General features: G+C 37.9%; 1 protein-coding gene across 1 annotated transcript; it reads left to right on the forward strand.

Annotated features, from left to right (window-relative positions):
• The first annotated feature begins 2,551 nt into the window (after positions 1–2,551).
• soul4 (heme-binding protein soul4) lies at positions 2,552–12,265 on the forward strand. Its single transcript, XM_041785285.1, has 6 exons — positions 2,552–2,676; positions 6,015–6,214; positions 6,565–6,650; positions 6,748–6,889; positions 6,983–7,166; positions 8,518–12,265. The coding sequence occupies exons 2-6, from the start codon at positions 6,061–6,063 to the stop codon at positions 8,690–8,692; spliced, it is 741 nt and encodes a 246-aa protein (XP_041641219.1). The 5' UTR covers positions 2,552–2,676; positions 6,015–6,060; the 3' UTR covers positions 8,693–12,265.
• Positions 12,266–13,890: the final 1,625 nt, after the last annotated feature.

Below are 13,890 nucleotides of genomic sequence, written 5' to 3' on the forward strand. Positions count from 1 at the left end.
TATTTCTTCTTCGTTGTGTAATAGTTGTCGGAGAAACCATCGTATTACTGCCCCCTGCTGGACTGTTCAGTTCAGACGACTTTATTAATCCCCAAAGGCAATTCAGTTTATTTATTTGATATGTATATTTTGTATATTTCAGGCTGAAGTATTTTTACAAGACTGACACGTTTAAAGTGAAAAAAATATTAATGTATCATGTTTTTACAGCAGGTTTGTGTGAGTTTTTTTCTTAAATCTGACAGAAAAAATAAAGATGCATGAAAATTAATATTGCTTCCAATCATTATCCCATCTCAGGGCATAATAATAATAATAATAATAATAGGCAAATTCTAATTTAAATATATTTTTTGGAAATAATTTTTGTTTTTAAGTTTTTTTTTTCAATAAAAAAAACAGTGGGGTTATGAAACCTGTTGGCCTTTAAAGGGTTAAAATTTCCAACATATAATAATTATTTGATAAGTATATTTCAGGCTGAAGTAGTTTTACAAGACTGACTTGTTTAAAGTGGAATAAAATATTAACGAATCATATTTTTACAGCAGTTTTGTGGAGGTGGCTGATTTCTGCCTGAAGGAACAAATAAAATTGGATTTTAAAGGATTTCTTGAGGGTTTGAACCTAATATCAGCTGAATGTCCTCTTCCCTCCTGGAAAACACTTGGTCACAAATTTTGCGTTGGATCGGATATTGTGGTATCCATGGAAACAAGAAATGACTTTTGTTTTCTTCCAATCAGAGACAAGTACCAGGGTCCTACCCTTTCCAGTTTCCTGAAATATATTTCGTGCTCTGTGAAATATCTTTGCGTTTTGTGAGATATTTTTGTTTTTTCTGATTTTTTTTGTGAAATATTTTTGTGTTTTTCTGAAAAATGTTTGTGTTTTGTGAAATATCTTTGTGTTTTGTGAAATATTTTTGTTTTTCCTGAAATATTTTCATATTTTCTAAAATATTTTTGTGTTTTGTGAATTTTTTTCTGATTTTTTTGTGTGTTTTGTAAAATATTTTTGTGTTTTTTGAAATATTTTTGTGTTTTGTGAAATATTTTTGTCTTTCTGAAATATTTTTGTGTTTTCTGAAATGTTTTTGTGTTTTCTGAAATGTTTTTGTGTTTTCTGAAATATTTTTGTTTTTTTTTCTGATTTTTTTGTGTGTTTTGTGAAATATTTTTGTGTTTTGTGAAATATTTATATATTTTTCTGATTTTTTTGTGTGTTTTGTGAAATATTTTTGTCTTTCTGAAATATTTTTGTGTTTTCTGAAATGTTTTTGAGTTTTCTGAAATATTTTTGTTTTTTTCTGATTTTTTTGTGTGTTTTGTGAAATATTTTCGTATTTTCTGAAATATTTTTGTGTTTTGTGAATTTTTTTCTGATTTTTTTGTGTGTTTTGTGAAATATTTGTGTGTTTTGTAAAATATTTTTGTGTTTTTTGAAATATTTTTGTGTTTTGTGAAATATTTTTGTTTTTTCTGATTTTTTTGTGAAATATTTTTGTGTTTCTCTGATTTTTTTTGTGTGTTTTGTGAAATATTTTTGTGTTTTGTGAAATATATATATATTTTTATGATTTTTTTGTATGTTTTGTGAAATATTTTTGTCTTTCTGAAATATTTTTCTGAAATATTTTTGTTTTTTTTCTGATTTTTTTGTGTGTTTTTTGAAATATTTTCGTGTTTTCTGAAATATTTTTGTCTTTCTGAAATATTTTTTTCTTTCTGAAATATTTTTCTGAAATATTTTTCTGAAATATTTTTGTTTTTTTTCTGATTTTTTGTGTGTTTTTTGAAATATTTTCGTGTTTTCTGAAATATTTTTGTCTTTCTGAAATATTTTTTTCTTTCTGAAATATTTTTCTGAAATATTTTTCTGAAATATTTTTGTTTTTTTTCTGATTTTTTGTGTGTTTTTTGAAATATTTTCGTGTTTTCTGAAATATTTTTGTCTTTCTGAAATATTTTTGTGTTTTGTGAAATATTTTTGAACTGGTATTCTGTCACAAATTTCAGGTTAAAGAAATAAGCACCAATCGCCAAATTGCGATTTAATCTCATTTGCGATTAATTGCCCAGCCCGAGTTATTATGTATGTCCAGTCATAGTGATATAAATGTAAGTAGTTTGACTTATATTAGTATTAATGACAGTAGTAATAGCATTACTAGTTGAACTTGTATTAATAGTATTAGTAATAAATGTCCAGTAATATTAATGGCAGCAGCACCATCACTTGCAGTAATAATAATAATACTACTTTTAGTTGTGTTTTTATTAGCAAATATCCAGTCGTTGAAGTTATATTAACGGTAGTGGTAGTAGTACTAGTACTGGTTTATTAACAGTAGTGTTACTAGAATTATCATTAAATGTCCGGTCAGTTATTGTAGTATAAGTTGTAGTGTTGGTTGTATTAACAGTACTATCAGAAAGTGTCGTTGGTTGTAGTAATATTAATGGCAGCAGGATGAGTATTAGTGTAGTTCTCATTGTACTGATAGTATAAATGGTCCAGTAATCCGGACAGTCTGGAACTCTCTACTGCAGAGGGGAGGAGCGACAGGCTTTTATTCTGAAGGGTTCGGTGCGGACAGTCACCGGAAGCAGAGAAAAAGACTTTCTGTCGTTAGAGTTGTGCACTCGGCTGTAGGGCTCGAGGGACCAGAACCAGGTGAGATCATTACCTGATAGAGACACGTCTGATCTGGGTTAGATCTGTGTGCTAACCGTGCTAAAAGTGTTCAGGCTAACCGTGCTAACTAGTCTGGTTGATTGTGTTAGTAGTGAATGCGATGCAGACAGGTAGCGCCATGCTAACCGTGCTAACCATGCTAACCAACCCATTCTGCTCTGACCCGAGTAATCTGTTAGCTCGGTCCGCTTAGCCCGGTTCTCCTAGCTTTGCTCTGTTCGCTCGGTTCGCTCTGTTAGCTGGTCTCTGGAGCGGGTCAGAACGTCTCAGGATGGCACTTCCGGTGACCTAGTTTCGCAGACACGGCTCAGAGCGGGTCCAAGGAGGGACGGGTTATCGCTGTTTATTATTGTAGGATAATTTTAACCACACATACGTCATTTTAACGCAGGGCCTTTCAAAATAAGAACAAGAGAAATGACAGAGTAGGAAGTTTGTCAGATTTTCAAAGTAAAATAACCCAGTCGTGATAGAAAGAGTCGGACATTCAGGGATGTTCACACCTTTAGGGGTTAGGAAGGAACGGTAATAGATCATTACTGATATCAGATTAAAATAAATACATTTGAATAAGGAGTTACAAAAAAGTTCAGTCCTCAAAACTATTAAAAGTTTAAGGATCACTAAAGAAAAGACTGAGGCTGGTTCGAGATGTGATCAATACTCACCATCAGACCTGATCAATACTCACCATCAGACCTGATCAATATTCACCATCAGACCTGATCAATACTGACTATCAGACCTGATCAATACTGACTGTCAGACCTGATCAATACTGACTATCAGACCTGATCAATACTCACCATCAGACCTGATTAATACTCACCATCAGACCTGATCAATACTGACTATTAGACCTGATCAATACTCACTATCAGACCTGATCAATATTCACCATCAGACCTGATCAATACTCACCATCAGACCTGATCAATACTGACTATCAGACCTGATCAATACTGACTATCAGACCTGATCAATACTGACTATCAGACCTGATCAATACTCACCATCAGACCTGATCAATACTCACCATCAGACCTGATCAATACAGACTATCAGACCTGATCAATACTGACTATCAGACCTGATCAATACTCACTATCAGACCTGATCAATACTGACTATTAGACCTGATCAATACTCACTATCAGATCTGATCAATACTGAATATCAGACCTGATCAATACTCACTATCAGACCTGATCATTTTTTTTTTTTTTTTTTTAAGTTTCAGTCCATCAAAGTTCTCACATTTTAGTCTTTACTTTTAGTCCAAGCATTTATTCTCTTGACTAATCTGGGACCAAATCATGGCAGTAAGTTCTCTGCTAAACCTGGGGTCCCTGCTTTCTACAGCTGAGAGGCAGAATAGATACTGATGCTTTGTTTTTGACAGATTTACCCACAGTGGAGAAATATCACAGATTTAGAATGTCTGACAAAAACTACATTACATTTTAGTCTAGTTTCAGTCATCACAGATCTATTTTTGTTAGTCTAGTTTTAGTCATCACAGATCTATTTTTGTTAGTCTAGTTTCAGTCATCACAGATCTATTTTTGTTAGTCTAGTTTTTGTCATCACAGATCTATTTTTGTTAGTCTAGTTTCAGTCATCACAGATCTATTTTTGTTAGTCTAGTTTCAGTCATCACAGATCTATTTTTGTTAGTCTAGTTTCAGTCATCACAGATCTATTTTTGTTAGTCTAGTTTCAGTCATCACAGATCTATTTTTGTTAGTCTAGTTTTTGTCATGGAAAAAAAGGCTGTCGAGGAACATTTTTAGTCAGAGTTTTAGTCGATGAAATGAACACTGGCTAAATCCAGTGTCATATTTTAAGATAAGATATTCCTTTACTAGTTAAAGGAATAAAGGAATTAGTTATTAATTACCCACAAGGGGAAATTCCAAATTTAGGCTACAGCAGCAAGAGTGGAGTAAACAAAGCATGCAACAGAGTAAAGAGCATTCATTTAGTACAATGAATAAATACAGAATAGGAAAAATAGAAATGTAACTTACAAATTTAAAACAATATAAATAATATTTGCAGCTGTTATGTACATGTTGAATATATTACAGATTGGATAGGGCAGACATTTATATGTACACCTATATACATACACAACTCTAAATATCTGTATACCAGTGTTACTCAACATGTGGCTCTTTTGTGATAATTTGTGGCTCTTTTATGTCTCAACTTGAAATTTTATTCCCCCAGAAAACCTTAAAAGTTGAACTCTGACCTCAGAAATTCTCATTAAAATAATTTATACTTATATGTATAATCTGTACACATGTTTGTATATATATTTGTGTATATAGGTGTACATATGAATATCTCCACCACACTCTATCTGTAATATATCCAACCTGTACAGAACTGTTTGTAAATACTATTTATAATTTGTAAGCTGACTTTTTTAACATTCCATATTTTTGTACTTCTGTATTTATTAGTGCTCTTTTAACAGTACCTTTCCTTGTCCTCTATTTCTATTGTGCTTCTGTCACCAATGGCCTGCTTTGTGTATAATTACTACTTTTTGCTGCAGTAAATTGAAATTTCCCCTTGTGGGACTAATAAAGGAATATCTTATCTTATTGATCAGTTTGTTTCCCACACTTGTACAGTGGCTTTAATTGTCATTCTTATTTTTTGTCTGTATATTTCCATTGCCCTTATTGGCAATTTTTTTCAATTTTGTGACACTTTCAATCAATTTACTGCTTTAAGCCCACTTTTTCCACTTCTGTTTTGCAGCTTTTATCCCGTTTTTCCCTTTTTCACCAGGTTTTACCCCTTTTATCCTTCTTATTGATATTTTTCCCCTTTCTTGCCATTTTTTTGCCCGTTGATTCCCACCTTTTTGCTGTTATTTGTTCGTTTTAGTCACTTTTCACTCATTTTTTGCCACGTTTTTGACACTTTTATGCCCCTTTTTGGCCATTTTTGTCACCCTTTACTTATTTTTTGTCACTTCTCACCCATTTTTGACACTTTTCTCTCAGTTTTTGCCACTTTCCTCCCATATTTTGCCATTTCATGCATACGTTTTACCCATTTTTGACACTTCTCTCCCAGTTTTCGACCATTTTTGCCACCTTTAATGAATTCTTAGTGCTACTTTAACCCATTTGCCACTTTTCACCTCTTAGGTTGTGGCTCTTGCACAGATATTTTTCAACAGTTTGGCTCTCTGGTTGAGTAACACTGGTATATACCCTGCATCAGAGCGGTCAGCATGAGCAGTAGCACAGGTCACTGAAGATCATGTGACTAATAGGTGTGTTCCTTTCTCCCAGACTCACCTGTACCTAAAGTCAAAAGTCAGCTCCGCCCCCTGCAGCCATGGCTCTGATCTCTCTAGAGGACCTGGACCAGTTAGACGATGAGCAGCTGGACGATGACATCACAGACAATCCTGAACCAATGGAGGCGGACGACGACCTGCTGAGGCACTGGCAGGCTGTCGCCAGCACGCACCAGGTGTCTGTACCTGCAGGTGAGAGGGCGTGGCTATGGTAGAGAAGGACAATTACACGTCCCGTGAGGGGGGTGGGGTAGTGTATCCACAGCCTGTGCCCCCCAGGTTCCTGTCTTCATTTGTGCCACAGACCAAACGATCCCTCAGCATCATTGTAAACCGATCACTAAAGTTACAGTCCTGCGCCAGCTTTCTCAGTTCTGCCACATAATCACACACACTTTACATATTCTCTGGTGCCCTCTAGTGGCACTAAGATGCATTAACAGCCCACAGTCACTTCATAGCACAGGGGAAGTTCCTGATTCATGACATTTTTGGACTTTATTATAGTAGTAAGATACTGACCAATGCTGTCTCTGTGTCAGATATGACGGGGCCCATCCATGAGATGACCAGGAACAGCCAGCAGAGGGAGCCGGTTCCCTTTGCTCCAGTGTCCATACACGAGAAGGTAAAAACCAGAACCTCATCTACCCAGTAGAGAGCGGTCAGACCTGGTCTTAACCCTCTCTACCCTACTCCCCTTTCTCTCTACCCTGCCCTGTCAGATGGGGGAGGTCCAATACGAGGAGAGGGTCTATCCTGCAGGTAACTGGGCGTGCGTGACAAGGGGGGAGAAGCTTTATGAGCAGAGCATCTCTATGGCCTTCATGAAGCTGATGCGTTTCATCTGTAAGGACAACTCTGCAGGTAAGACCGCACCTTTAGGCCACACCGTCACATCTGACCACACCTTACGCCTGTGATGTCATCAGTGTTGACTCATACAGGTGTGTTAATCAGGCAGGTACCTGGGGATGTCGGTTCCTGTGGTCAGTAACATCCACATGATGGAAGACGGTAAAACGTTCCAGAAAGACGTCCTAACAGCGTTCTTCCTCCCCACCGAGTTCCAGACAAACCCCCCACAACCCTCTGACCCCGACATCACCATAATCCGCCGGGAGCCAATCAGAGTCATCACCAGGTGAGCGTGAGATCAGCAGTGACCTGGGGTTTCTGCGGAGTCAGTATGGTAGCAAAACTCAAGCTCATGACTACGTGATTTTGTGTGCAGATTTTCTGAAAAAGCTGAGCGCAAAATCAACAAGAAATGATCGCAGAATGTTAAGATGAGCTTTAAGTTTTGTGACCATACTGACTCCATAGAATAATTCATATTTGTTAAAGCAGAGGGAATATCAAGATGACATCAGATTTTTGTAACCATACTGACTCCAAGGAAATGTGTGTTTGTTAAAGCAGAAGGAACGTTAAGATGAACTCAGAGTTTTGTATCCAGACTGACTCCATAGAATGTTCCATGTTTGTTACAGCAGAGAGATTGTTAAGATGAAACCTGATTTTTGTAACCATACTGACTTCATATGAATGTTCCATGTCTGATAATGTAGAGGGGATGTTAAGATGAGTTCTAAATTTTGTAACCATACTGACTCCATAAAATAATTGATGTTTTGAAAGCAGATGGAAGAGTTAAATGAATGCTGAGTTGTGTATCCATCCTGACTCCATAGCATATTTCATGTTAAAACTGAGTTAATATCAAGATGAGCACTAAGTTTTGTGTCCATACTGACTCCATATAATGTTATATGTTAAAACTCAGTGAATATCAAGATGAGCACTAAGTTTTGTGTCTATACTGACTCCATATAATGTTATATGTTAAAACTCAGTGAATATCAAGATGAGCACTAAGTTTTGTGTCCATACTGACTCCATATAATGTTATATGTTAAAACTCAGTGAATATCAAGATGAGCACTAAGTTTTGTATCCTTACTGACTCCATATAGTGTTATATGTTAAAACTCAGTGAATATCAAGATGAGTACGAAGTTTTGTAACCATACTGACTCCACAGTTGTTCTATGTTTTCAAAAGCAGAGGGAATTTTAAGATGAGCTCTAAATTTTGTGACCATACTGGCTCCATAGGATATTCCATGGTTTTAAAAGCAGAGGTAACAGTTAAATGAATATGGAGCTTTGTAACCATACTGACTTCATAAAATGTTATATGTTAAAACTGACTTAATATCAAGAAGAGCAATAAGTTTTGTAACCATACTGACTCCATAGTTTTACATGTTTTATAAAGCAGAGGGAAGTTAAATGAACACTGAGTTTCATATCCATTCTGACTCCATAGGATGTTCTATGTTTGTTAAAGTATAGTGAATATTCAGGCAGAGTTTAATACACCCCCTGTCCAGGAATCAGCCTGTGACGATCCATTGATCAATTAATTGATTGGTTGATTAATTCTTAACCTTGAGCAGTCTACTGATGTTCTGCTCTCTGATTGGCTCACAGGCCGTTCTTTGGGACAACCACTGAGGAGACAGTGACCCGTCAGATCGAGCAGCTGTGGGAGATTGTGGGCGCGTCCGACGACCTGCACAGGGACAGCTACATGGTTGCTGTGTACGAGAACCCTGGTGTCCCTCGCCGCCGTAACGAGATCTGGTTCATCAGACGCCACCTGTAGACGCCTTCCCATCATGCTCTGCTCTGTCTGCTCCTCCTCTGATTGGCTGCTTGCTGCTTGTTCATACACCATTTAACTCGACCATTCACAGCAGGTTTGGACTCCAAGCCCCGCCTACTTTAGTTTGTTAAAGCTCTGTCCAATCAGACGTAATTTTTAGGGTGAGACGGTATGTTCATGTGTGATGTCATGCTACTGTGCTCTCATTGGTCAAACACCCTGCTGACTTCTGAAATCAGTGAGGTCATATGACCTTTTAGCCATACTGGCAGTTCTGCCCGGTCAGCAGGTAGACGGTTAAATGGTGAGTTTACTGGGAGAGCAATGAAGGTTAGATGGTTAGATGGATAACAGCCATGACCATCCAGACTGCGTACGGATGAACGCCACCTTCAGACAGGTTGTAAGGTCAAGCTTTGACCTCTTACCTCTGTAAGATGGTGGCAATTCATTTGTCTCTCCCAGTGAACACGACTCAGTCTGATTCCTTTTTTAACTGATGATAGACATTCACTGACCACTTAATCAGGTACACCTGTCAGCAGCTCACTATGGTAAATATTTAATCAACCAATCACGTGGCAGCAGCAAACGTGTGTAGACGACGTGCTAAGGGTCAGCGGAGTTGTAGAGCGTGCCATGGTCGGTGGAGACGGTTGGCAGTGATTTCTCCGCCCACGAAGCGTGGGAGCATTTTCCCCACAACGCCATCCGGTGTCAGAGTGGCAGCTACGTTTATTGTAACAGACTTAAACCCATCAAACTTTATTGATAATGAACAGAGACACAGAGGTCAGTTTATTAAGTATACCTGTCATTTCCCTACTCACCTGTAGTTTTTACCGAGTCTCAAACCTAAAAACCAGAACCAAAATTTAATTATCATGGATTTGTCTGTTGTCGTGAACTGGTATAACGGTTTAACTGGTGGTGGATTAACTGGTGACACTGTCAAAAATTCAGACAACAGCGCTTACTTCCCAGTTAAGGGCATTCATTGACATACTGATGTTTTTGAAATGAAAATACAGCTTATAATACCCTTGACTCTTTTGTTACGGTTGTGGGAGAGTCACAGCAGTCATTGCTGCTGTTGCCATGACGATTAAAGATGCTGTTTTCAGTTTTCAAAAGTAGGGATGCATGCTATTATCAGTATGATATCTGCTGACAGGGCAGATATAAACGTTTCTGCCCATGTTTATAACTCATTATCTTTAAAAATCTGACTATATCATCTGTAAATATCTGCTGTATGAACTGATAAGTTGGAGGAGGTTTAGTCCAGACCAGCTGACCTACTTCAGCTGAACTCTTCATCTGTATTCATCATTCCTTAAACTTCAGAGTTTGTTTTTAAGTCTGAACTACATTTAAATTTCTATATCAGCTTAAATTAATTTGTAAATATATGAAAAATCCAACTTTAGGCTTTCCACTAGACTTCTTTTGTCTCTGTCGAAAATGACAGTCTTCAAGAATTTCAGCCATTCAGAAGAACTTTTGCTTTAGATAGCCAAATATGACCAATAACAGCAGCAAAATACATAAAGCGGGACTGAGGAAACATTTTTCTGTCTGAATCTGACTCAAGACCAAGACAGCAGATACCAAGCTGATAGTAAACCCAAGTAATTGTCACCCTGTTATTACAGCCTGGTGGACAAATATATACTTACCTTAGAAACGACTGGGCAAAGACTTTCTACTGTCTTTATACAGGTGGTTTAAACAAACAGAATTAAAAATGTGAGCTTTTCCTGATAAATTTGCAGTCAGTTGCACAATATACACCTACGTTGTAACACATAAACACCAGCAGCACTTAACTTCACATTAGCACCCTTAGCGTTAAGTTAGCCTGTTAGCTGCTACCATGACTTAGCAGTTTAGAACAGCCAAATACCATCCTCCACTGAAAACACCAACAAATCATCCTAACAGACTAACCAGAGCTCTGTTAACTAGACAACACCTTGCTCTTCCTCGTACTGATGATCTCAACTGTAACCTCCGCTAAAACAGTAAACCCAACTGTTGTGGTTTATTTGGTGTAGTACTAGATTGAATTGGTCACAGGTAGATGTACCTTCTTACTGGAGTCCACTACTGACCTGTCAGAGTCTCAGCAGCTGCATCAGTGTTTTAGCCACTCTGCTATCTTCAGTTCTCTTTGTTTCAGCTTCTTCATGACCTACAGTGACGACTAGTTGAGAATCCCCTCATAACGTGTGTCCTGAGTGTCCTGGCCAAAAATTCACTGCGTAGTTTACAGTATCTCTAGTCCCCCGGTAATGGGCTTTGTTTGGCATGTCCACGCTGATATCTTGAATATTCACTGCCTTAATTAGCCACATGCTTGCTGCCTGAGTAGATACACTATCCCAACACAGACAGTGTGTTAGAAAAATTACTTTGAGCTTTTATTAAGATTTGTGCGTGATATTTTCTAGGTAACACAATATATAATTTCTAAGTATTACCTATTACCTATCTGGTAATTGGGGTATCTGGTAATTAACCATTGGTCAGCACGGCTTCAGAGCGAGTCATGTGACCCGAAACTCTGACCTGTCTGAGAATCCCAGCGTACCCTGACTTTAGTGAGGATGATCTATGATGGAGAACACTGCCTCCTCATCATTTACACACCATCACCATGACAACCACACTGAGGATGTTACACCTACTTGTAGCTAGGTGTGAGATTTAAGGCGGAAATATCTCAGCTGCTGGACCACCTTAAATATAAACAAAAGCGTAAAAGTTCAGACAACCACAGAGCTCTGGTGGTTCTTTAAGGATGGAATCACTTCATCAATCCATCAATAAACTTATGTACGTTCTGATTGGTCAGTGGGCAGAGCTTCATTCAGGTTATGTCCCCAGTCCTGTGATTGTGTAACCCTTTAGCCTTGCCTTGTTTCCACATCTGCTGTAAATATGTTTGCTTAGATAGCTTGGCACAAAGCCGTAAAGAGAGTTGTGTCAGTGGAAGGTTTAAAGTGTACGGTCCCATGATTAATGGAGCTCAGAGTAGTTCTAACTTGAATCCATTCATTGGGATGTGAGCCAAAAAGACAGATGGGTATAAGATCGATGTCTTTGATATTACGTAACGTGATTTATTGTTGAAATGACCTGAAACTATGGGGTTAAATTGAGTGAGGTCGGGAAGGCGATCACCAGTCATGGATGTGCTGCTTTAGCTTCACTCTATTCTATCCTGATATCAGGCTTTGGTTTATCGTCTCTAACGTAACCCTGTGTTTGTCACAGGGTTATCAATTCTTGCTAATTTAGAACATGAAGTAGCTGCACAAATTCAAACAACTGAAAAACTAATGCATAATAATGTTGTATGCTACCACCCTGTTGAGCCAGGTTTAAAATTTTAACTGTAAGAACTTAATACTGAAACCTAGACCTCGCCCCTAAACTTAAAGGTCTGTAGCGCCACATTATGTAAAAACACTGCATTATGTAATAATGTAATAAATTTTCAATTCATTATGTAATAGCACTGCATTTTGTAAGCCACTAAGCAGTTAGGGTTAGGGTAAGGTAGTAGGGTATACCCTGGAGCCCACCTTAAGTCCTAGGGTTAAGGTTAGGTGTTTAGTCTAGAGCCCTGAAGGGGGGTTAGGTTTAGGCGTAAGTCACTAAGTGGTTAGAGTTAGGGCAAGATAGTTGGGTAGGGCATACCTTGGAGCCAACACTAAGTCCTATGGTTAGGGTTATTACATAATGTGGTGCCAAAACATGCCTGTGAAGTTTGTTTCTGGAAAAAAAAACACTCCAGAAACAGTACCCCTCTGTTTCAGCCCTGCTCAGAACGAACTGTTTCTGTCTGTGGCTTTAAATGTTACCGAGCTGTCTGACTCCGCCCCTGACCACGCCCCTAAACAGATGTGGCTTTCCTGATCCTTCTCTCAGCTGGCAGCAGGGAGGAGAATCAGGAGAGGAGGGCGGAACTTTCCTCCAAGTGGGGAGGGCCAACTTAACCTGGGGGCGGGGCTAACTCCACACATGACATCATGAGGGGAAAATCTGAGAACGGCTTGTTTCAGCACACATTTTCTGAAAGGTGTAGAAAGAGGGGTGGGGTTCTAATTCTTTGGGGGATAGTGGACAGGCCAGGGTCACGTGAAAAAGTGTAGTTTGTATAATATGTCCCCTTTAATCACCACTGCACTGCAAAATAATGGCTGATACATAAAAATCCTAAATTACAGATTCATCACTGGGATCACCAGCAACATCATAAAGTACTCTTAGGTACTCTTTTCACCTGGGACGGCCTGTAGCTGATATCCTCACGTGACCACTGACGCCATCAAACCAATAAAAGAGGTTCAAATAAATATATTTTCATACCTGTAAACCTTTTTTCAGTTGTTTTTGTTTCTCGTTTATGCAATTACAGCTAAAACCAAGCTCAGTTGTTACTAGTAACTTTTCTATTGCATTTTATTTTTCAGTAAAATTACGCTTAAATGGTCTAAATGTTTTTGCTCAGCTGACTGTAATTCTTGCTTTATTTTTAAAACAGTTTAGTTTGTGTAAGCAGCTGCTTAATTCTACAATTTAGTAAAGGGAAATTATACTAACAGGCATTTAAATAATTGTTTCTGATAAAATGAAATAATACAGGTCTGAAGTCTAATTATTATTTTAAAGTGAATGACTTTAAAGCCCTTAGCTGTACAGCTAAGTGTTGATGTTAGCATTAATAAACTGAGAAGTATAAATATGCTAAACCACTTTAACTATTAATACATGGTTTTAAATGTGATGACAATCATGCATGAAGCGTATTTTAGGTTCTTAACAGAGTAGTGGGCTCTCTCAGTAATTCTTCTCTACAGCCTTAATGAGCTCCTGTTGTATGGAACTATTCCTGGTCCGCCATTAAAACTGGTCTGATGAAGTGAACGGAGACGACGCCACTCTCTCTACGGCGCAAGCTTAGCCTAGAGCATTAGCAGCTGTTAGCCTGAAGCTAACTGATCAGCTGTTGATGTAAATATTTTTGTACAGACTGTTTGTGAAGTTTTTCAAAATACAACCATGAAACTGATTAAACATTAAAAGTTGATGTTTGATTGACAGCTGTTTGTCCCGCCTCCAGGTGTTAAACTGACAGCATGTTTACCTGGATTAATTCACCTGGTTTGAAGGTTTTATTTTGGTGCCTG

The sequence above is a fragment of the Cheilinus undulatus genome, linkage group 4, assembly GCF_018320785.1.
Source record: "Cheilinus undulatus linkage group 4, ASM1832078v1, whole genome shotgun sequence".
NCBI classification, from domain to species: Eukaryota; Metazoa; Chordata; class Actinopteri; order Labriformes; family Labridae; genus Cheilinus; species Cheilinus undulatus.

Excerpts from the sequence above, each read along its gene's own strand:
- soul4 (XM_041785285.1), top strand. The coding sequence starts at position 6,061 with ATGGCTCTGATCTCTCTAGAGGACCTGGACCAGTTAGACGATGAGCAG. Across the intron at positions 6,215-6,564 it reads CCAGGTGTCTGTACCTGCAG|ATATGACGGGGCCCATCCAT; the intron begins GTGAGAGGGCGT and ends TCTCTGTGTCAG. Across the intron at positions 7,167-8,517 it reads CCAATCAGAGTCATCACCAG|GCCGTTCTTTGGGACAACCA; the intron begins GTGAGCGTGAGA and ends ATTGGCTCACAG.